The sequence below is a fragment of the Lepus europaeus genome, chromosome 10, assembly GCF_033115175.1.
Source record: "Lepus europaeus isolate LE1 chromosome 10, mLepTim1.pri, whole genome shotgun sequence".
In the NCBI taxonomy this organism is placed as follows: domain Eukaryota; kingdom Metazoa; phylum Chordata; class Mammalia; order Lagomorpha; family Leporidae; genus Lepus; species Lepus europaeus.
The window spans coordinates 65,146,323-65,170,994 of record NC_084836.1 but is presented as its reverse complement, the minus strand read 5'-3'; the positions used below and the strand labels follow the sequence as shown (position 1 = coordinate 65,170,994).

General features: G+C 51.9%; 1 protein-coding gene and 1 pseudogene across 1 annotated transcript; both read left to right on the top strand.

The window, feature by feature from the left end:
• The first annotated feature begins 447 nt into the window (after positions 1–447).
• On the top strand, positions 448–3,058 carry LOC133768055 (large ribosomal subunit protein uL3-like; annotated as a pseudogene).
• A 7,483-nt stretch (positions 3,059–10,541) lies between these two features.
• On the top strand, positions 10,542–11,483 carry LOC133767678 (olfactory receptor 10P1). The gene has a single exon (XM_062202111.1). It carries the CDS (start codon positions 10,542–10,544, stop codon positions 11,481–11,483), a length of 942 nt encoding a protein of 313 aa, XP_062058095.1.
• The last annotated feature ends 13,189 nt before the right edge of the window (positions 11,484–24,672 follow it).

Here is a 24,672-nt window from a genome sequence, read left to right as displayed (position 1 = left end):
TTGCAGGTAGGGACAGAATGTGCTGCCTTGAGAGTCGTGGTCCCATGTCACTGGGACCACAGAGCAGGGCCCCCGTGTATGCTATGCACACCCTGAAATGCATTTTTCATGAACTTTTTGAAGTATTTTCATACAGTTTATCATAACTTATTGCATACTTCAAAATAGCCAGAAGAGAGGCTCTTGAGCTTTCCCAGTACAGGAAACAATAAATGTCTGGAGTGATGATAGAAATGCTAATTGCCCTGATTTGGCCGTTGTATTTTGCATACATGTATCAAAATACCACTGGGTACTCCATAAGTATGTACAAGTATTATCTGCCAATTTTTAAAAATTAAATCGTACCTCTGCGATAATAACTGCGTAGAAATATGTTAACTAGCTAGATTGTGGTGATCCTTACAAAATGCACACACAGACTCCACCGGCAGATTCGGCAGCGAGATGTCGCACCGGAAGTTCCCCCAGACACGGGTCCCTGGGCTTCCTGCCAGGAAAACGCAGCGGCAGGCAGCAGGCGGTGGGGGGAAGGTGAAGAGTTTCCCCAGGGATGACTCGTGCAAGCCCCGGCACCTCACCGCCTTCCTGGGCCACGAGGACGGCCTGACTCACAGCATGCAGGAAGATGCCAGGCTGGGCTCCAAGGGGAGCAACAAGGAACTTGGAGAGGCTGTGACCACCGTGGAGACACTGCTCACAGTGGTCGTAGGCATCGTGGGCTGCGTGGAAATCCCTCGAGGTCTTCGCACCTTCGAGACCCTCTTTGCTGACCATATCAGCCTGAGTGCAAAAGGTGCTTTTACAAGAACGGGCAGAAGTGGAAGAAGAAGGGCCTTCAGACGGCTTTGGCTGTGAAGGAGGACTACCTGGTCATCCCCATCACGGCCCACCTGCAGATGCACCTGCTTCCTCCACAGCAGGGGACAGCCCACCTGACGGAGATCCAGGTGAATGGCAGCACCATGGCTAGGCCAGCGAATGGCTGGAGCAGCAGATTCCAGAGAGCCAAGTGGTCAGGACGAGACGACTGATGTCATTGGCGTGACCAAGGGCAAAGGCTACGAAGAGTTCACCATGAAGCTGCACCGCCAGACCCAGCTAGGGCTGTGCAGAGTCACCTGTACTGGGGAGTGGCACCCTGCACTGGGGGCCTTCTCCATGGTGTGGGCTAGGCAGGAAGGCTACCATCACTGCACAAAAATCAACAAGATCTACAAAACCGGGCAGGGCTACCCTGATGGGGACAGCAAGCCGATCAAGAACACCCTCCACCCACCACGACCTGTCCATCAGGGGCATCGACCCTCCAGGTGGCTTCATGCAGTATGGTGAAGTGACCAGTGACTTTGTCGTGCTGAAAGGCTGTGTGGTGGGACCAAGAAGCGAGTGCTCACCCTCCGCCAGTCCCTGCCGGTGCAGACCAGGTGGCGGGCCCAGGAGAATATTGACCTTAAGCCCAACGACACCACCTCCAAGTTTGGCCATGGCTGCTTCCCGACTGGAGGAGAAGAAGGCGTTCATGGGACCACTTAAGAAAAACAGGATCTTGGGGCTGGCGCTGTGGAGCAGCAGGTTAAAGCCCTGGCCAGAAGCACCAGCATCCCATATGGGTGCTGGTTCTAGTCCTGGCTGCTCCTCTTCCGATCCAGCTCTCTGCTATGGCCTGGGATAGTAGTGGAAGATGGCCCAGATTCTTGGGCCCCTGCACCCGCGTGGGAGGCCTAGGGGAGGCTCCTGGCTCCTGGCTTTAGTTTGGCGCAGCTCCAGCTGTTGCAGCCATCTGGGGATGGGAGATGGGAGACCTCTCTCTCTCTGTCTCTACCTCTCTCTGTAACTCTTTCAAATAAATAAAATAAATTTTTTTTAAAAAAAAAGAAAGATAGGATCTTAAAGGAAGAAGGAGGGTAATATTGGGAACAGATTGTGCTGCTGGTGGCATTGCAATAAAGTGACTTTCCAGTGACTATATATATATATATATACACACACACACACACACACACATAGATAAAAATACCTAGTTGTGGGGCTAGCATTGTGGCATGGCAGATTAAGACACTGCCTTATTTCGTATGGGCACCAGTTTGAGTCCTGGCTGCTCCACTTTCAGTCCAGCTCCCTGCTAGTGCACCTGGGAAAGGAACAGCTAATGGCCCAAGTGCTTGGGCCCCACACCCATGTGGGAGACCCAGATGAAGTTCCAGGCTCATGGCTTCCACCTGGTCCACCCCAGCCAATGAAAACATTTCAGAAGTGAACCAGCAGAAGAAAAATCAATCTCCCTCTCTCTCTTTCTTCCTCTCTCTCTAGCTCTGTACTTTTGTCTTTCAAAAAAACTAAATAAATCCTTTTAAAAATATATCAAGTTGTACCCCTTGGTACCCCTTGTACCCCTGGGTAGGAAGTGGAGTAGCCAGAACTCGAACTGGATGCCTGTGGTGCTGGCATCCCATACGGATGCTGGTTTGAGTCCCAGCCGCCCCACTTCCCACCCAGCTCTTTGCTATGGCCTGGGAAAACAATAGAAGATGGCCCAAGTCCTTGGGCCCCTGCACCTGCATCACAGTCCTGGAAGAAGCTCTTGGTTCCTGGCTTCAGATGGGCCCAGCTGCAGCCATTGTGGCCATTTGGGGAGTGAACCAGTGTATGGAAGACCTTTCTCTCGCTCTTGCTCTCGCTCTCACTCTCTGCCTCTTTGTAACTCTGCCTTTCAAATAAATAATTCTTTTTTTAAAAAAAATTTTAACATGTAAACATAAAGTGAGTTGTGTTGAAATCACTAACCTTTGATTCCAGGTTCGATATCCTTTCTCAATAAACAGAAAAATACTCTCTGTATACAGTGGCTCTGGCAGGTTAAAGCAATCACCGGTCAAAGTCAAAGACATTTAAGTTACCATGGGCCAATAATCAATAGCCATTGAATGTTCTTAGAGGAATGTTTCAAGTCTCTAAAACCAATGTACTTTGAGGCCTTAGCCCTTCTGTTCAATATATTCTAGAAATTTAGTCTTAGAAACACTAAACTCTGGATATTTCTGTTCGTCAGATTTGACCCAGTATCATTCTTCTGGCTGCTCAGACCACATCCATGTGTTCATCTACTAAATAGAAGTTTCTAAAAAGATTTTTGAACTTTTATAAATGAAACTCATGCATCAATAAAGTACTTTAAAAAATGTAAACTTAGAGGCAGAGGTTTGGCCCAGCAGTTAAGAAACCAGGTAAATGGCCAGCATTGTGGCATGATGGATTAAGCCATCACCTGCCACACCAGCATCCCATATGAACACCAGTTCACATCCCAGCTGCTCCACTTTCAATCCAGCTGCCTGCTAAAATGCCTGGGAAAGCAGAAGATGGCCCAAGTACTTGTGCCCCTGCCACCCACATGGGCAACCCAGAAGGTCTGGCTTTTGGCCCAACCCCAGTGGTTATGGCCATTTAGAAAATGAACCAATGGATGGAAGATCTTTCTTTCTTTCTTTTTCTTTCTCTCTCTCTCTCTCTCTCTCTCTCTCTCTCTCTCTCTATCTGCCCCCACCACCTTTCAAATAAATTTTAAAAGACACTAGTCTCCATATCAGACTACCTGGATTCAATAAGCACCTCGAGCTGCGATTACGTTTTCTGCTAAGGCAGAGCCTGGGAGGCAGCAGGTGATGGCTCACATAGCTGAGTTCCTTCTACCCACATGGGCGACTCAGACTGAGCTGCTGGCGCCTGTCAGGGGCTGCTACAGGCATTCGTGGAGTGCTTGCCTCTCTCTCTCTCTCTCTCTCTCTCTCTCCCATAAGCCATTAAATATTAATAATAATAATCTCTAAAGAAAATAAAAATGTAAACTTAGAAATTTCCTGAGAACCCATCCTTTGAACAACTTAAAATTTATTTGCAACAAGCAGTTTAAAAATTACAGCTCCTCTTTCTCTCGCTCTCCCTCCCTCCCTCCCTCCCTCCCTCCTTCTCCTGAGAAATTTTTCAACAGTTTCTAAGGTGAAAAGGGACAAGAAATTTCTGTTTGTCTCTGATAAAAAGCAATGTGAGTGCGTCCGAAATGACACGTTAGAAACGTTCCTACGTGTGTGCCGTGCTCAGCTGGTGTTTGTATAAGAAAACTTTGCATTTACATTCCGAAAGCTCCAAATATTAACAGCACACTGTGTGGTAAAAGTCTTGGGTGACTTCCTAAATACACAGAGAGACAGTTTGAAGTAGGCGGCGCGAGAAGGAATGTGGCCGTTGGGTGCTGCTGTGCAGAAGAGAGGCTGTGTTGCTACACACAGAGCACTTTCTTGTTCACAACCAAATTGGTTGATGATCCCAGTGATGCTGTAAGCATTTTACATCCTAATATGATAACATGTTGTTTATAGATAACATCTTACTGTGTTTGTCATGTTTTAGGCAAATTTGTTAGAGGTTTAGAGGGGATATGTATCATATAATACTTTTTCCCATTTAAACTTATTTTCACAAGCAGATTATTGAACTTAAACAAAAAATGTCAGTGTAAAAATTCAAACAGGAGCCAGCATTGTGGCGCAGTAGGTTAATCCTCTGCCTGCAGTGCCAGCATCCCATATGGGCACCAGTTCGAGTCCCAGCTGCTCCACTTCCAATCCAGCTCTCTGCTATGGCCTGGGAAAGCAGAAGAAGATGGTCCAAGTCCTTTGGCCTCTGTACCCAAGTGGAAGACCTAGAAGAAGAAACTCCTGCCTCCTGGCTCCTGGCTTCAGGTCATCTCCAGCCGTTACAGCCATTTGGGGAGTAAACCAGCAGATGGAAGACCTTTCTCTCTGTCTCTGTCTCTGTCTCTCTCTCTCTCTCTCTATCTCTCTCTCTCTCTCTGTAACTCTACCTCTCAAATAAATAAATAAAATCTTTTTAAAAAATAATAATTCAAACAGCTCAGGGCCACGTTGTGACACAGTGGGTTATCCAGTTCCTCACTAATGTTCCTGGGAAGGCTGCAGAAGACAGTGCAGGTGCTCAGACCCCTGCCACCCACATGGGTGACCCAAAATGGAGTTCCACATTCCTGGTTGTGGCCTGGTCCAGCCACAGCTATTGCAGCAATTTGGGGAGTAAACCACTGGGTGAAAGATTTCTCTCTCTCTCTCTCGCCCTCGCCTTCGCCCTCTCCCTCCCTCCCTCCCTCTTTTTCTGTAACTCTGCCTTTCAAATAAATAAAATAAATCTTCAAAAAAAAATTTTCAGGGGCCAGCACTGCCATGCATCAGGTTAAAGCCCCGACCTGCAGCTCCAGCATCCCATATGGGTGCCGGTTTGAGTCCCAGCTGCTCCACTTCTGATCCAGCTCCCTGCTAATGCGCCTGGGAAAGCAACAGAGGATGGCCCAAGTCCTTGGGCCCCTACACCACATGAGAAACCCGGAGAAGGCCCCTAGTTCCTGGCTTTGGATCAGTTCAGCTCCAGCTGTTGTGGCCATTTGGGGAACTGGTACCCATATGGGATGTCGGCACTGCAGCCGGCAGCTTTACCCGCTACACCACAGCGCCAGCCTATCCTAATTGTATTTTTCACCTGTTATTGGACCTCTCTCTATCCTCCCTTCTCCCTACCTTTCCTAGTTTCTGGCAATCATTATTCTGTTTTCTGTCTTTACGAGCTCAACGGACTTTGGCTTCCACAAATGAGGGAGGACATGCAAATATTTCTCTGTCTGTGCCTGATGTATTTCACTAAACATGATGTCCTCTCCAGTTCCATCTACATTCCTGTAAACCACAGTTTCATTCTTTTTCAGGGCTGAATTATATATATGTATATATATATATAATAATTATATACATATATAATGGAATTCGTGTGGGCTCGGCAACACAGCTTTAGCAGTCAGAGAGCAGCTGGGGCACAAAGGGCCATGCAGGTTCCACTGTCACATGGAATCCCACGGTCAGATGTTTAGCCCCTGCTAGAGACCGAATAACAAACAAGGAACCATTTCTCGAAGTTGCAGCGGTTGTTAGCGGAGGAGGACGTGGATTTCCTGACTCCACCGGGACTTCCACGACCGCTCCCCCTGGCCCCGGCAGCACCAGTCGGGCCACAGCCCTCCAACACCTTCAGATCCCCATAGCAGCAGAGCTATCTGCGTGGCAGGCAGGATCCGCCCAAAGTCCCCTTTTACCCCGAGCTCTCAGCAAAGCTGACGGTTCTATGTATTTATCTGAAACTCTAAAAATCCTAACCCTGTCCATTTCTTTAATCTGTTCAGAGCAGTTAAGGAGCAGCAGCCAACCCCACTCTAACTGAACCCCTGTTCCCATAATACTATTCTCAAGTTCAGTGGCACTTCAGACAATAATAATCATTCATGCAACTCTTTCATGACCGAAAGCCAAAGCCCACCCATTTTCCATCCTCTTGTGGCACCTGGATCATCAACATCTTTCAACACAACAAGAAAAAATGATCAACTCTGGATTCTCACCCTTTCAGTCATTTCTGGTACTAAATACCACATCAGCGTGGCAGCCAGGATCCAACTGCAAATAACAGATGCCACCCTAGTTCATTTAAGCAGAAATATGTTTCAAATAATTAGGAACTTACGAGACAAAATTAATGAGATGACTGGGATAGCAAATATTCAGCTAAGTGTCTTAGAATGAGTTTTTGAGCAACACTGTGAATCAGGCCTGCCAAGGAATCTGGTATCACGGCCAAGATCAAGAGTGGGGCACTAGGGGGCCGGCGCTGTGGCATAGTGGGTAAGGCTGCCGCCTGCAGTGCCAGCATCCCACATGGGTACCAGTTCGAGTCCCGGCTGCTCCACTTCCAATCCAGCTCTCTGCTACAGCCTGGGAGGGCAGTATAAGATGGCCCAAGTCCTTGGGCCCCTGCACCTGCGTGGGAGACCCGGAAGAAGACCCAGAAGGAGACTCCTGGCTCCTGACTTTGGATTGGCCCAACTCCAGCTGTTGTAGCCGATTAGGGAGTAAACCAGCAGATGGAAGACCTCTCTCTCTCTCTCTCTTTCTCTCTCTCTCTCTCTCTCTCTCTCTGCCTCTCCTTCTCTCTCTGTGTAACTCTTTCAAATAAATAAATAAATCTTAGGTGGGGGGGCACTAGGAAGTCATTTCCCTAACAGTGACTCCAAAACCACCTCTCTTGCACCTCTATCCGTGCTTTGTAAAATGGATGGGTCACAATTCATTATCACCACCAATGCTGTGCAGAATTCCATTGTATGCATCAACTGTATTTGCCTAATTGCTTCCTACTCCCTACTATTAGACACAGAACTACTAAAAAAAACAGCTTTCACTGAAAAAAAATGGTAAGTATGTGAGGTAATGGGTTTGTTAATTAGCTTTATATAATCATCCCACAATGAAAACATATATTAAGATATCATATTTTACCCCATAAATACATAATATTATCTGACAACAAAAATCTTAAATTCAAGTATTTTTTTAAAAATGGATGCTTCAGAAGTGCTGAGACTGCTGCAGCCACTGGTGTGGAAAAGCAGACTGAACTTGTCAGGAGAGACAGGAAGCAGGAGAAACACAGCCTCTGCTCCCTTCCTCTCTCCCCAGTTCCTACCCCAGGGGCCATCAGGTTGGCGGAAACCAGCTTATGTTAGGGAGTTTGAGAAATGCCGTCTTATCTTCCCAGGTGCCAGGAGACAGACAGGCACACTCTGACAGAGTGAGAATGGAATTAAATGAGCAATGTGCAAGACCTATCCAAGCACCTGCGACCAGGAGACCCCCCCGTGAGTGGGATGGCGACAGTGACTCAGGAAAGGCAGCGCAGTGCAGGAAATGAGGAGGCATTAGTGGACCGTGAGAAATGAGCTTAGGGAAAAGAAGTGGATACAGCAGACTCTGGGGAACCGGCAAGATTATCTGGCCCATAGCACTACCTGAGTTCAGGGTTAAACAGGAAACCCCAAGAGTCAGGCCTCCCTGGTGCCTGGCAGGGGCGGAGGCTCCACCCCGGCTGCAGAATAACTGTGGGTGCCACAGAGAGTGGGACTTCCGGGAGACAGGGGAGCAGCAGAGCCTTGCCTGTGCCCCACAGCCCCTGCCCCAGCTGGGTGACCGCCACCATCTCTCCTCCAAGTAAGTGCCCCACCCAGTGCTGGGCAGCCTTGAGCCAAGGGCAGCTGCCAAGGACAAGGAGCACTGAGCAGCAGGGGCAGATCGGGTCCACGCAGGGTCCTGGAGCCTCTGTGAGTGTCGGCAGCTGGTTCTTGGCCCTGGGCGTGGCAGGGAAGAGTCCAGGGATGTCCACTGCTGCCTTTGCAGAGGCGAGATCCCGACGCGGCCAGCCCAGCTGGACAGGGAGAAGGGCTGGGGAGGGGACAGGGAACAGGCGACAGCTTCTGCCTCAGGGAAGAGCCAGGCTGGTGTGCGAGTAGCTTTGCTGTGAGGGCTGTGGGGATGGGACCACATGCATGTTTACAATGTGTCTCACAGGACGGGGTGTGTGGGGAGAAGTGTTAGAGTGAGGTGGTGGGTGGCGTGTGCATCTGTGTGTCCGTGTGTGGGGTGTGAACAGGTGGACGTCACCGTGGTCAGGGCCTCTCAGGTTCACGTCTGTGTGGCCCCCATCCCAGAACACACAGGTGCAGCTACCAGCATCCTCCTTTATGGCTACCATCTGCCCGGCGCCCACACACAACACATAACACACATACACACGCACACTCACGCACAGGCACACACACTCTAAGCAAAAACAGTAATAAACCGCTTCTGGAAGGCCGAGGTGAGCTGTCTGGCCACGCTCCCAAACCTCCGTGACTCAACAGACTGCCCTCCTAACTTCCCCAGCCCCCACTGGGCTCCAGCTGTGTCTTGGGGGAGCACAGACAAAGACGCCTTCTCATGCTGTGCGTGAGAGGCTAGAAATTCTGAGAAACACGGGCACTTACCAAGAACAAGATCATCAAGGCTTTTCCTATGAACAGAGGAGGCCAAAGCTGGGAGGGGCTACCTCAACAGGTGGTGAGTTCCCCGTCACTGCAGCTACTCAAACAGACTGCCCAGCACCCTTCTAAAATGTCGGCCATTAGACCCATGCCTTGTCATATCCACATGTTGGTCATTGTCCCACCCTAAATGTCACTTTGAATCCTGACTCACCACAAGTTTCTCTGAGCAAGGGCAGCACAGGGAGATGTCATAGAAGGAATTCAAGCTGAGGCTTGCAAAATACTACACAGTTTGTTTTTAATTTTTTATTTATTTTCACTTCATTTCAAAGGCAGACTATCTGCTGGTTCACTCCCCAAATGTCCCCAACAATCAGGGCTGGGCCAGGCTGAAGCAGGAAGCCCAGAACTCCATTCAGGGATGCTACACGGATGGCAGGGGTCCAAGTACTTGCTTGGACCTGCTGCCTCCCTGGGTGTGCATTAGCAGGAAGCAGAGTAGCCAGGACTCAAACCAGGCATTCTGATGTGAGCTGCAGGCATCCCAAGTGGCATCTTAGCCACTGCATTCAACGCCTACCCCTGAATGAGGCTGTAACAGAATGAGTAGAAACATCCTCTGCAGGGGCATCCCATGGCCACGCACGGAAGCCAAGGGAACAGGGTGGACAGAGGCAAGCCAGCTGGGGTACCCAATCACAGGTGCCCAGGTTAGGGAAAAGAAAGCAGTTGGTGCAGGTGCCAGGATCCCAAAGCATGACGCACGAAGGCAGTATTATCACAAGTAGCCCTGTCACTCTGTGGCATTCCAACCCCACCACTCACTGTACTCACCGTTACACAGCAGCTCAAGATGGTCCCTGGTGCTGTCCAGTCTCCATCTAGAGGGTACAGAGGGGTCCACGTCCCAGCAGCTGCTCAACCCCCCACTCTGGAGAACAACCCAAAGTGCAGACCTGGTGTCTCTGCATGGGAGGGAGGCTCCAGAGACAGGGCCAGAGCATTGGAAATAGTGGGGAACCCATAGAATTTGGAGTCAACAGCCAAGTCCCTCAAGTCCAGGGATTCAGTCCTGCCACTCCCTCAGTATTACTTTAAACAGATTACTTCATTTCCCCGAGCTTCAGGTTCATCTGTAAGAAGAAGATTCGGGGCTGGCGCTGTGGCATAGCAGGTAAAGCCACCGCCTGCAGTGCCTGCATCCCATATGGGTGTTGTTTTGAGTCCCGGCTGCTCCATTTCCAATCCAGCTCTCTGCTATGGCCTGGGAAAGCAGTGGAAAATAACCCAAGTCCTTGGGCCCCTGTACCCATGTGGGAGACCCGGAAGAAGCTCCTGGCTCCTGGTTTTGGATCGGCACAGCTCCAGCCATTGTGGCCATCTGGGGAGTGAACCAGCAAATAGAAGACTGACTCTCTCTCTCTCTCTCTCTCTCCCTCCCTCCCTCCCTCCCTCTCTGTAATTCTGCCTTTCAAATAAATAAATCCTTAAAAATAAAAAATATACTCTCTCCCTTGATTTTAGTATAGGCTGCACGAAAAGTGTTTTGCTTGACTACAGAAATGTTGGCTATTCCTAAGTGATTTTTCTGTCTTGGCTGTGCCACCGGATCTAGCTTGGAGTGATGGCTCTGGACAACCAAACCGCCCTGCCTGAATTCCTCCTCCTGGGGTTCTCCGACCTCAGTTTGCTGCAGGGCCCCCCGTTCTGGGTGGTGCTTCTGGTCTACCTGGTCACCTTGCTGGGCAACTCCCTGATCATCCTGCTGACCCGGGCCAGTCCTGCCCTGCGGGCGCCCATGTACTTCTTCCTACACCACCTCTCACTGGTGGAGCTCCTCTATACCACAGACATTGTGCCCAGGACTCTGGCTGATCTGGCCTCCCCACGGCCCCGAGCCATCTCCTTCCAGGGCTGTGTGGCCCAGATGTATGTCTTCATCGTCCTGGGCATCACAGAGTGCTGCCTGCTCACGGCCATGGCCTACGACCGCTACGCCGCCATCTGCCGGCCCCTGCACTATGCCACCCTCATGAGCCAGCAGGCCTGTGTGGCCATGGTGGGCATCTCCTGGCTCATGGGCATCATCACGGCCACCACCCACTCCTCCCTCATCTTCACTCTGCCTTTCCCTGGGCACCCGGTCATCCCACACTTCCTCTGTGACATCCTGCCAGTACTGAGGCTGGCGAGTGCCGGCAAGCACAGAAGTGAGATCTCCGTGATGACAGCCACCGTGGTCTTCATCATGGTCCCCTTCTCTCTCATTGTCACCTCCTACGCCCGCATCCTGAGAGCCATCCTGGCCATGGCCTCCCCCCGGGGCCGCCGCAAGGTCTTCTCCACCTGCTCCTCCCACCTGCTTGTGGTCTCCCTCTTCTTCGGGACAGCCAGCATCACCTACATCCGGCCCGGGGCAGGGTCCTCCGTGACCACAGACCGCGTGCTCAGTCTCTTCTACACGGTCATCACACCCATGCTCAACCCCGTCATCTACACACTCCGGAACAAGGAGGTGACAGGGGCCCTGCGCCACATGGTGATGAGGCCGACCCCCCTACCCTGATGGGTTCCAGGGGTGTCTCCTCACTCCCTGACCGCTCCTCCTCCCAGACTTTTGGTGCTGGACTTAACCTCAGCCTAACAGAAACCACACAGAAAGTGATGGAGTTAAAACAGAGATATTCTGTATCTTACCCCATAGTCCACACCTCAGAGCATGGATTATTAGGACAGGAGTGGAAGCAATGCTGCTTTGGGGAAAGGGCATGCAGTACCTTCTAGACTGTTCTGGATCCCTGAGAGAGGTGGCTCCCATGACTACACCAAGGCGGTAGCTAGAAGGCCACATCCATCAGGAAGGCAGATGGCTGTGAACTTGCAAACCAACTAGGTGACCTACCCAGAGCCTCTGGGGAGCTCTGCCTGGCCCTGCACTCCCACTTTCTTCCACCTGCGCCTGAGTCTTGCTCCACCCAGTGGCACATCTGGTCAGCTCTTGGGCTTCAGGAAAGGGAGTGTCTGAGGGTTCTGATCAGAAGGCTCTCTGTTCCTGACGACTCCCGTGCAAAAGGACCCGGGTTAGACATGAGGGAAAACTGTCAGGAGATCCTATGACCTGTCTCCCAGAAGCCCATGGACTGACTCCACCCCAGATGCCTTTCAGGAGAGAGCTGGGCAGGGATCCTAGGCAATCCCCAGCTTGAGAAGCAAGAGCCAGAGCTGAAACTAACCAGGGAGCCAGCAGCAAGAAAGCGTGAGAGCAAAGCCCGCTCACCCTCTGCCCTGAGCTGCCTGCCCCTTGCCCACAGATCCTCCACCGAGGTTTCTGCTCCCGGATTTCCAGGAGCATCTTCCGTAACTAATGAGCAGCTGGTGGGTAGTATGAAAGGACAGTTCTTCCCGGCCACGCCCCTCTGGGCACACCGCACACCACACCCCGTTATCACCTCCTCGTTCTCCAGATAAGCACTCTCAGAAGCTCTGGCTCCCAGTGAGGACCCACAACGCCCCACCAATGACATGAGCCGCTCGGGAGTCGGTGGAGACCCAGTCTTCTTCCCCACATTCCCTCCGACCTCAGGCAGTTCTCATCCCTCACAGACACACTGCTCTTGTGCTCAGGAGTGACTCAGGCACGGGAACCAGCGTGTCCCCTCTAGCCCACCTCTGCCTCCCCTTCTCAGCTCAGTTCCCCGCCCCCAGGCCAGCCTTTTCACAAGCTGTTCTGCCAGAAATTCCCCCTGTGCATCTTACCCGACATGCCCACAGGCAAACTCCTACTCATCCTGTAAGACCCTACTCAAGAACATCCTCTGAAAGGTGTTGTCCCAGATACATCCCATTACTGCTCCTTTATGCCACCACTATTACGAGCAATCACGATTCTTCCAGAGTCATAATTCTCCAGGCGTCTTCACTCACCTGAAGGTGGGGAAAGGGGCCCCAGCTCCCATCATCCCCGACGTAATTTCTTTGATGAGTCACTCAAGTAGGATCATGGTCAGTCATTTCATAAGCCCTTGTCGTGACTCCTGGTGAGCTTCCGAAGTGCCAGTCCAGCCTGAGGCTGCCCAAGCCATGGAGCCTGCTCCCCCTTTGAAATGGTCTTCAGGAATCTTCCCTGCACTCCCACCTCTGAGTTCTGACGGCACCACCATGGCTGAGTAGACAGGAGGGCCGCTGGGGCATCACTGTCCTCCTCCCAACCTGCACCATCAGCATGGTCCCCTACAGCCTTCACCACACCCCGGACCAGGCGAGGCCCTCAGCCATCTGGGTAGGATGGGTGGGGTCCTGGAGAATGGAGACTTGACCCTCATTGTGGCCACCCCACCTCTGACCCTCTTTCAATGTTTGGGGAACTCCCCACTTTAGGAGGATGGTGTAGGGGCGGGAAATTGGCCTAGCAGTTAATTCTCTAGGTGGGACAGCCCCAACCCATACCCGAGTGTCTGAGTTTATTACCAGCTCCAGCTCCTGACTCCAGCTTCCTTCTAATGTAGACCCTGGGAAGCAGCAGCGATGGCTCCGCTAGCTGGTCTCCTACCCATGCCCGGATGTAGTTCTTGGTTCCTCACTCCTGCCCAGCCCAGTCCCAGCCATTGCAAGCACCTGGAGCATGAACCAGTGGATGGAAGCTATTTCTCCCTCTAACCACTCCCCTCCCCCTCTCCACCTCCCCCTCCCTCTCCCTTTCCCCCTCTGCCTCCGCCTCTGCCTCTCAAATAAATATTTAAAAGAACAGGGAAAGGGAGGAGGAAAAAGAAAAATGGAAGAAGCACCATGGCGTGGAGAGAGACGTTACCTGGAGGGGCTAAGAGCGCTTCCCAGCTCCCCAGATGTGTGATCTCGGTCCACAACCAAATACTCTGTGCCTGACTGAGGGGCTGGTGCCCAGGAGTGGCAAGGGGCAGCAGGCTCCCTCAGGCCATAGCAGAGAAAGCTGCAAGGGCAAGGTGCTGGCCTAGCAGCGGTGTCTAATCCTGCTGGCTGCACCAGTGTCCTCCTGACTACCCAGCCACGTTGGGGAGTTACTCCTGGAAATTCAGCCCCTGCGTGGTCTCCAGCCCTCCCAACCACTCAGTGAGCTACCCCATATCTAATTATTTTTCTGCTTCGTCATCCAGGCAAGGATTCTGCTGCTGACCATAACTTTGACTGATCTAGGTGTGGTGGCTGGGGTCCCCAGAGGAAAATCCTAACCCTGGTATACTAGGAATGAAGTGGTCCAGGCCCTGTTTGGAGAGATGAGCTAAAGGGAACTTGGGGTCAGAGAGCATCCCCAGATCACACAGACAGGGTAAGGCAGCCCAGAGCTTCATGGGTCTCCACACTCGGAAAATAACCAGTAACATCCTTGCCCCCTTGGGACTCACAGTCTGCGGCAGGTGGAGGTGAGGAAATGGCGTGGAGAGAAAACCAACCAGTTAGAAAACGGATGCAAGCAACGATAAAGATGGGTAGACATGGATTTGGAAAGTTAATACCAATTTGAGGGACCCCGAGTTACGGCCCAGTAGGTTAAGCCACCGCCTGTCATCCCAACATCCCACATGGGCCCCTGCATGCAGGTGGGAGACCCGAGGGAAGCTCCTGGCTCCTGGTTCCAGCCCTAGTTATTGCAGCCATTTGGGGAGTTGACCAGCAGATGGGAGACTTCTCTATGTCTCTCCTTCTCTCTCTGTAACTCTTTCAAATAAATAAATCTTTTTAAAAATATATTTTTATCTATAATTGGCACACACATTTTTTTCTGTATTCATAATGTGTATTCAGTATTAGGTTGTGTGCTTGAATAACGGCTCAACCCCTCTTGATCAAGACCTTTAGTATTGGGGCCCACGCCGTGGCACAGCAGGTTAAGCTACCGCATGCAACGCAGCATCCCACATCAGAGCACCAGTTCAGGTCCCAGCTGCTCTGCTTCGGATCCAGCACCCTGCTACTGTGCCTGGGAAAGCAGCAGAAGATGGCCCAAGTGCTTGGGCCCCTGCCACCCACATCAGAGACCCTGACAGAGTTCCAGGCTCTTGGGTATAACCTGGCCCAGCCCCAGCTATTGTGGCCTTTTTGAGAATGAATGAGCAGATGGAAGATCTCTCCTTCTGTCACTCTGCCTTTCAAATAAATTTTTAAAAAAAAATCTTTAGCACTGATTTCTTAAAATGACTCATGGTTAATATTTTTTTTTTTTGACAGGCAGAGTGGACAGAAAGAGAGACAGAGAGCAAAGTCTTCCTTCTGTTGGTTCATCCTCCAATGGGCACTGCAGCTGGTGCACCGCGCTGATCCAAAGCCAAGAGCCAGGTGCTTCTCCTGGTCTCCCATGCGGGTACAGGGACCAAGCACTTGGGCCATCCTCCACTGCCTTCCCAGGCCAGAGAGCTGGCCTGGAAGAGGGGCAACCGGGACAGAATCCGGCGCCCCAACCAGGACTAGAACCCTGTGTGCCGGCGCCACAGATGGAGGATTAGCCTATTGAGTCACGGCGCCAGCCTCATGGTTAATATTAAGAGAACTACTCATAGAAGTAGGCCACAGGCCAGCGCCGTGGCTTAACAGGCTAATCCTCTGCCTTGCGGCGCCGGCACACCGGGTTCTAGTCCCGGTTTGGGTGCCGGATTCTATCCCGGTTGCCCCTCTTCCAGGCCAGCTCTCTGCTATGGCCCGGGAAGGCAGTGGAGGATGGCCCAAGTCCTTGGGCCCTGCACCCGCATAGGAGACCAGGAGAAGCACCTGGCTCCTGGCTTTGGATCAGCACGATGCGCCGGCCACAGCGACCATTGGAGGGTGAACCAACGGCAAAAAGAAAGACCTTTCTCTCTCTCTCTCTCTCTCTCACTATCCACTCTGTCAAAAAAAAAACTCTCAAAAAAAAAAGAAGTAGGCCACAAACATGTAAAACTTTTAAAGATTTATTTGAAAGTCAGAGTAACACAGAGAGGAGAGGCGGGTGGTGGGGTCTTCCATCCACTGGTTGGTTCACTCTCCGATTGGCTGCAACGGCCAGAGCTGCACCCATCTGAAGCCAGGAGCTTCCCATAAAACCTGTTTCAAAGTCGTTCAGTTTTCCAACAGTTGAAATGATATATAGGAGCCAGGACTGTGGCATAGTAGGTAAAGCTGCTGCCTGCAGTGCCAGCATCCCATATGGGGACCGGTTCGAGTCCTGGTTGCTCCTCTTCCAATCCAGCTCTCTACTGTGGCCTGAGAAAGCAGTAGAATATGGCCCAAGTTCCTGGGCCCTGCACCCACATGGGAGACCTGGAAGAAGCTCCTGGCTCCTGGCTTCGGATCAGTGCAGCTCCGGCCATTGCAGCCAATTGGAGAGGGAACCAGTGGATGGAAGCACTCTCTCTCTGCAACTCTGCCTTTCAAATAAATAACCTTTTTCTAAAAAATGATACATAGGCCGGCGCCACGGCTCAATAGGCTAATCTTCCACCTGCGGCGCCGGCACACAGGGTTCTAGTCCCGGTTGTCCCTCTTCCAGGCCAGCTCTCTGCTCTGGCCTGGGAGTGCAGTGGAGGATGGCCCAAGTGCTTGGGTCCTGCACCCGCATGGGAGACCAGGAGAAGCACCTGGCTCCTGGCTTCGGATTGGCGCAGTGCACCAGCCGCAGCGCGCCGGCTGCAGCGGCCATTGGAGGGTGAACCAACGGCAAAGGAAGACCTTTCTCTCTCTCTCTGTCCACTCTGCCTGTCAAAAAAAAAATGATAATCCACCAGTTCTTCCTTTTCTCTCCCTTAGACAATGGTTCTGTTTAAAACTCTTGCATTAGTGAAAGGATTTCATATCCAGTCTGCATTTTCATGTCAAGTATTTCATAATACAGTACTATTGCAGCTGAAAAGTGCAGGTCTTGCCAGAGCAGTCAGCAGCTAGGGCTAGGCCAGGCCACAGCCAGGAGCCAGGAACTCCACCCACATCTCCCACATGGGTGGCAGGGACCCAATTATTTGAGCCATCACCCCTGTCTCCCAGGGGGCACATCAGCAGGAAGCTGGATCGGATGCAGTGGTGCCCTATTCCAGGCACTCTCACGTGAGCTGCAGGTGTCCTGCGTGTGGTTTACCCCAGGGCACCACAGTGCCTGTCCCTAGACTCCATCTCTTGATAGAGGTGAATAGCAAGAGCACGCTGTCAAGTGCATGTGGGATGGGAGGCATCATGGCAGAAACCTTTGGATAATACTATCAGACTGTCACATTCACATGTCCGAGTGCCTGGTTCAAGTCCCAGCTCTGCTTCTGATCCAGCTTCCTCATTCCCCAGTTCTCTCCTAACAGCTGTGAATCAAGTGGATGGAGTGGCAGGAAAGGAGACTGCGCACAAACCAAACGACAGGGGCTTCTGCCCACTGCTCACAGTCAACCTGGAACTGACTCTGCCATGTGGTTAAGGGTTCTGTGGGGGAGAAAGCTTCTCCCACTGCTCCAGCGGCCACGCAGCCCACATAACTAGCTTCCCTAAACCCTAACAGCCAAGATACAGGCCTGTGACCCCAGCCCGTCCCGGCAGTGGTGACTTTCAATCAGGTGCAAGTGATGCAAAGAAGTTGGCGATTCACACTGAAGACGCCGGGGGGCTGTCAGGTCCCAGCAGCAGCAGCACAGTGCCCAGGAAGCCGCCAGTAGCCCCCCAACCAAACCGCCCTTGTGGGAGGAGCTCAGCTGCTTCTACAGGTTCCTAGATCTTCTCTGAGACTGCTTCTCCGGGACTCAACTCTGTGAGCAGCCACAGTCAGCTCTTCGTCCAGAATCATTCACCTGGCTCAGCCACAGCCCTAGACAATGGCCCATCTGACCCTTCCCGGCCATCACCCTCACAGCCTACACCGGGATTTCCTCTTTTCCAAATGCCCTCTCCCCCAAGGCCCACACCCAGCTTCTCCCTCACCTCTCTCCCATATGACACATTTTACACTTTCCAGCAACTTTAAGGGGTTTTCCTAGGAAGTCCTAAATGTTTGACATCTAAAAACCTCCGTGACAGTTACCACTGACGTTCACAGGGATGAAAATGATAGTAGTAACGATCATGCCAGTGATGGAAATTGACTCCTTAGCCCTTCGTTCCCATGCACTATGATAAAGTTTTTTATTTATGTACATATGTATTCAATAAATATTTACTAAACATCTATTATGTCCCAGCCACTAGCCAAGGCACCAGGAATACACTGGAGAATGAGACAGGCAACATCCCTGCCCTGATGAAACACCACTTTTTGGTGAAAGGGAAAAAAATTGCAAAGAAAAAAGTGAATTCCAAATAATGCTAAGAGATTATGTAGTAATGACTGGAGAGGGAGCAGGCATCCAGCCTCGCACTTAAAATGCCCACATCCCAAATCAACAGATGCTGACCCCCTCTCCTGACTCCAGCCTCTTGCTAACGCACACCCTGGGGGGCAGCAGTGATGGCTCAAGTTCTTCAGCCCCTGCCAGACACAGCGATGTGCTAAATGGAGTGCCACTCCCAGCTCCAGCCCGGCCCAGCCCCAGCAGGTGGAGGGATCTCTGTCTCTCCACCTTGCAAATAATTTTTTTAAGATGACTGGGGAAGGCTATATTTAATCATTACAACAATTTTGTGCAACAGAGACCACAACAATGATAGCCTTACAGGTGAGGAAACTGAGGCACAGCCATGGCAAGAAACCTCCCAGGATCTCAAAGCTGGCCAACCCCTGGGCCAAGTCAGCAGCCACTGTGCAACGTAGCTGACTACAGGCCAGCCTCTGGCCAGCCAGCCCCAAGAACTCCTTATTCTCTACTCCTATACTTCCCACCATGAGAAGGAACCCTACTGGATGCTTACATGGCTCCTATTCCCAAAGATCTCCCTCCCCGCCTTCCACATCCTCTCTGGCGCTTACAGGTATGAAGGGCAGGGCTCTGCCCTACAAGGCCCCCAGCACAGGTAACCACCGGGTCTCCCCAGCGGCTGCCTTCTTCCTGAACGGAGGTCACTGGAATTTTCTACTTGGATGCTCCCCTCTCCCTGCAGTTCCAGCCCTGCAAGGGCATCGCTGGGGTCAGGGTTGCCAGCTTTAACAAATGGAAATGCAGGACACCCGGTCAGATCTCAATCTCTGATAAATAACTTTTTAGTCTTAACTATATCCCGAATACCTTCCCTAGGAAGACAAAGCAGTCTAGATCTCTAGCTGAATATTCCAAAGGACACCCTTGTACCAAAAACTGACTGCCTGAAACTCACAGGTGTGCTCCTGTATCTGCTTCCTCTCAGCTTAAACAAAACCAGAGTCTCGCCCTGTCTTGTTTGGATAAAATACACTGGGAAGTGGCTGCCTCTTCTCAGAGTCCTCTGCCTCCTGAGAGCATGGCTAGCGACCCCACCCCTTCCCTTACCCCCATCTCCACCCCTCCCTTCCCTGCATCACGGACCCCAGCCCTAAAAATTGTACGGAAAAGGCATTCAACTGGGCTGTAAAACAATAAAAATTCCTGTGGAGGGCAATTTGGCAAAATGTTTCAAAAGCTCTAAAACCAGGCACACACTTTGGCCCAGCAATTCCACTTCTAGAAGTTTGTGCTAGGAAAGCCTGAGATATACAAAGGCATCAGTGCAACGATTTCTATTTCAGCCATATTCACAACAAAACACTCGATAGGAGACTGCTCAAAGTTATGATAGACCCCTAAAGTAGGATACCAGATATTAAAATTGTGCTTTAGAAGTGGACTGATAGGGTACAAGATTACAATGAGGTCTAACAAACTGGGGGAAAACTATTATGAAGCAGTGTGGGCAGTAAAAGGCCATTTTTAGCCTTTTTAAATCTGCTTGTATCCAGATACAGAGCAGAAAACAGGCCACGATAATTTCCCAAGGACATTATTCACACTCAACGTTGAGTGTTCTTTCCTTTTTTCTGGATGCAAAATTCTGGGCAATTAGCAGTGTTACTTTTGTAAAGCGCAAAAGAAAACCAGTGCTACTTTGCAGGCCTCCACTGACTGTGCCTTGAGAGTTGTTGCTCCTCTTGTTCTCTCCCCTCCTGCAGCTTATGGCTGCAGGGGAGTTCACGAACAAACATTGGCTTCCCGGGCACGGGTGTATTTGGCGCAGTGAAGATTCTGCTTAGGTTGCCTGTACCACACTGGAGCGCCTGGTTCGAGTCTCAGCTCCTCCACTTTTTATTGTATTTAAGGTAAACAAAGTCCATGTATTTCATACATACAGTTTTAGGAACATAGTGATACTTCCCACCCCACCCTCCCCCCCTCCTCCCTCTCTTAATCTTTACAATGACCTACTTTCAGTTTACTTTATGGTCGTAAGATTAACCCTACACTAAGAGTTCAACAAACAGTAAGAAAAAAACACCACTGTTCCTCCCACTCCTGATCCAGCTTCCCGCTAATGCACACCCTGGGAGGCAGCAGATGGTAGCTCAAGTACTGGAGTCCCTGCTACCCATGTGGGAGACTGGGTTGAGTTTCTGGGCTCCTGGCTTCAGCCTAGCCCAGTCCTGGCTGTTGCAGGTATTAAGGGGTGAACCAACTGATGGAAGATATCTCTACCTCTCTTTCTCTGCCTTTCAAATTCTCTTTGCCTGTCTTCCAAACTAAAAAATGAAAATAGATAAATAAAAACATCTAGCCAAAAAACAAACTGACTCCCTGATAAAGTAAAATGGTAGGGATCCCTCTGGTCTGTAAACTAAGGTACAAACAGGGGACAGTCTACAAAGCACGGAAGTGTCATTTTGGTCTTCCGAGGGCCAGCTCAGGCCTTCTGACCAGAGTCAGGAGAAAGAGATGGTGTTATTTCTACGCTAGGACCGGAGGAGGGAATGAAGAGAGAGTGGGGGGTGGGGCGAGTTAGAGACTCCAGCCTCTCCGGGACCCCAGGTGAGAAGTTGTCCATCAGGGGCTGAGTAACTGGACAGACACCACCAGACTGGGAGCAGCACCAAGTTTGCCCCCAGACCGCCCCCCACCCCGGGGCGGGGGTGGACATTGCACCTGCCAGGAAGGAGCACCCATTGCAGCAGGAGCGATTGATGGGAGAGAAAGGCTGCACCCAGGAGTCTGTGGGAGGAGGAGGAAGCCCCACGTCTCAGGAGCCACCGCACCCCAGGCAGTCCAGGAGTTGGCAAACCACGGCACCAAATTATCCCAGCCACACTCCCTCCTCCACCTCCCTCCCAACCCACAAGAGAGGCCAAGCCAAGGTCATGGCAACAGGCCCTGGAAGTGGCATCTCCGGGCAGCGAGTCGGTGGCCCCGGGGGCCCTCGGGCCAGGCGGGGCGAGGGACCCCCACACTCGCACCCGTGCCCAGCCAGGTCCCAGCTTCCCCCTCCTCCTTGTCGCCAAGAACTCCAAAGATCCACAGCCGCAAAGGTGTCTCTCCCTGTGACCTCTGCGGCCCTCGGGTGTAGACGAAAGGGTTGAATCCGGCCCGGATCTGGTCCGAGCCTGCCGGAGGCCTCGGAGCGTCGACGGCGACGGCCCTGAAAAAGAACACGAAACAGGCGGGAGGAACAGGTAGAGAAGTTGAGGAGGCTACTTCGGGGCAGCCTTGGGCTGCGGAGACCCCCGAGGCCGGCGGCAAGGATGCATGCGTAGGAGGCCACCCTCAGCGAGCAGGGGGTCGAGACGGAGGCCACGGTGACGGCCAAGTTCCTCACCTGGCGCGCACCGGCCAGCCGCAGGCCACGGGGAGCGCCGCGCAGGCGGCGATGGACGCCAGGGAAGGGCAAGGGGACCATGAAGACGAAGTGCGCGGCGGCCTGGGGCGACGCCCGTGAGGCAGGCGGCCCTCGCCACGCAGGCCCCGCCGCCCCGCTTCGCCCGTTGGCGGCGTTAACGGTCAACGCCGGGGCCGCGAGGAGGCCGCGACGCCGAGAACGTGGATCCGGGCGCGTGAGCCGGGGCGGGGCGGCCAGCATCCGGGTCTCCGCGCGGAGGAAGACCAGTCTGGGCGCTGAGGCGCGGCTCCGCGCGGGGACCAGGCCGATGCGCAGTGGTGAGCGGGCAGGACGGAGGAGCGTGGCAGGGCGGAGGAGCGTGGTGGGAGTGTGGGTCCTCCCAGAGCGTGAGCCGGGATGAAGTAGGCAGGCACACAGGTTGGAGTTGATGGGATTTGTGAGCTGGAAGACCACGCCCCTGTGTGACCTCATGCTCCTACCTGATGCCCCTACCTGGCCGTACCGGGGTGTCCACCAGCCAATCAGGTTAATTGACCACTCCCCATTGGAGTGGGTTAAAAGCCTGGGCACAGTGTGCCCAGCCTGCTCTTTTCTTCCTGGCGTCTTGCTAGGAAGGGGCTTGCTGTAGCCCCACGCCTCCAGGGTGCATGGCCTTCCATCCATGTGCGCTAGGCTTCCTGGCCTAGATGCTCTTCCACGTGGCTGGTTCCAGGTGCTCGGTATGAACCCCTAATTATCTCTTTCTCTCTTAAATAAAGCTCTCACTCTCCTATGCATCTTTCTTACTAAATAAAAGCTTAAAACGTACCATGCTGCCTTGTTTATCTGTGCCGGTATTTAGAATTCTTCTCTAAATATTAGGCAAGAACCCTCTTGGGCTTATTAATATCGGGGATTTAGTAATAAGCCCGTGGTGAAATCGTAAGGCACCCCAAATTCTGGTAGTACATGTGGCACCCCGGCTAGCATTTCTATGGAACTTTAAGGGGCCACATTTTAGTGTGAATTTTAGGGGGTCTTGTCCGATTTCAGGTACAAGAGCGAAAGAAAGAAGACATAGGCCCAAGGCTTCAGGGAGGATGGAGGGTGGGGGTTCCCCACCACCCTGCTCCTCTGGGCGCACGGTGGGCGTTTGGGGTGAGGTAGATGAAAAGGGGGGAGGGAAGCTTTGCCCAGGGGGAGGGGAGGGGCTTTGTGCTGCCACCTTCCCCCAGGCATAAGCTCTCTGCCATTGTGCCCAGATCCTTGGATCCCCAAACGCCGCCAGAGACTCGGACACAACAAAAGGCAAAAGCAAGGTTTATTTCAGAAGTGCAAGCCGCCACAGGGACCCCGTCTAAGCAACTGCGCGGCAGAGGGCAGAGAGAGGCCCCGAGCCGTGCTCCGGGGCATCTTTTAAGGCAAGGTTACCTCATCGTGGGGTAACAGTGGATTGGCTGGGCTCACCTCTGGTACTTCCTGATCCGACGCGGTTGTTCCTGATTGGTTCGGACCCAGGGGATTCCCTTATATGGTGAACACTAGAGCTGTTCAGTTGTAAGTTTCCGTTTCCCCAGAGTGACGCTGCTTTTACAGGAAGTCGGGCCTGCCTCTCCTAATGGAGACAGTTTTTCAAAATGTAGCTACTCCGGCCTTCATTCCCCCCTTGTTTTTGTGCATATTTGAAGACCCAATCATGGGTTGTGGACTGACATTTCGTAAGTTTCAGTCGTATTTAAAGGCTTATATTGGGACCCTTGGACCATTAACTGAATGGTACCCAATCTCTGTTTCATGAACTGCACAAGTCTGTTGATAATGTAAGGGCCAAAGGTTAAGATTAGAATTAGGAGAACAAGGGGCCCTATGAGTCCTGTTAGAAGGGTGGTTAGCCATGGAGATGAATTAAACCAGACTCGAACCACCCCTGAGAGGTTTCCCGTTCTTTTTTTTTTTCTGTTTTGCCAGTCCTTCCCTGCCTTTAGCCATGTTATCTTTTATTAGGCCCGAGTGATCAGTAAAAGCAGCATTCTTCCCCAGAGCAGCGTACAACCCCCTCTTGTTGCAAGAACACTAGGTTGAGTCCCTGCCTCATCTGTAACACAACTTCAGCCAGAGATGAGAGGGATTGTTCTAAGTGGGTAATGGCGTTTTCTATGCGTTCTATGTCAATAGCTATAGCTGCACTTAATTTGGAGTAATGCTGATTTTGGGTTACTAGGGCCGATACTCAGGTGCCCAGCCCCCCTACCCCCCCCCCCCCCCGGCTGGCACCTATTAGTAAACTCAGAGTTAGGGCGGTTATGGACTACCTTTTAAATCTGTGGGTTTCAATCATTTTCTGTTTGTCCTGGACCCTATTTAAGAATTCATTATTTGTATGATACAGAATTTTGGGGACCAGTCTAGTAAGTATGCAATAATCAGTGTGATTTAAGACCTGGAGATGGGCACAAGGGGTAAGGCCGGTAGAACAAGCCTACCAGGTGTCATTGTGAGGTATGATATAAGGGTTTGCTGGGTATACCTTAGGAGTAGAATTATAGAGATGCTTTTTGCTGTGGGGACCTGTCCCAAGCAGAGTCCCTGCCCTGTAACCTGTCCCAAAGTTAAACCCTGGTTACGGCTTTTCCATTTACAGTTAGCAGAGGAGGTAGAGTTAGAAAACGCGGCAGTGAGGCTGGCGCCACAGCTCACTTGGATAATCCTCCGCCTGTGGCGTTGGCACCCTGGGTTCTAGTCCCGGTTGGGGCACCGAATTCTGTCCCAGTTGCTTCTCTTCCAGTCCCGCTCTCTCCTGTGGCCCAGGAAGGCAGTAGAGGATGGCCCAAGTGCTTGGGCCCTACACCCACATGAGAGACCAGGAGGAAGCACCTGGCTCCTGGCTTTGGATCAGCGCAGCGCACTGACCGTAGCGGCCATTTTGGGGGTGAACCAACAGAAGGAAGACCTTTCTCTCTGTCTCTTTCTCTCTCTCACTAAGTCTGCCTGTCAAAATAATAATAATAATAATAATAAATCTAAGAAAACGCAGCGGTGACCGCATAACCTTCATAATAAAGGGGGGGGGGGGGGGGGCTATGTCGTAG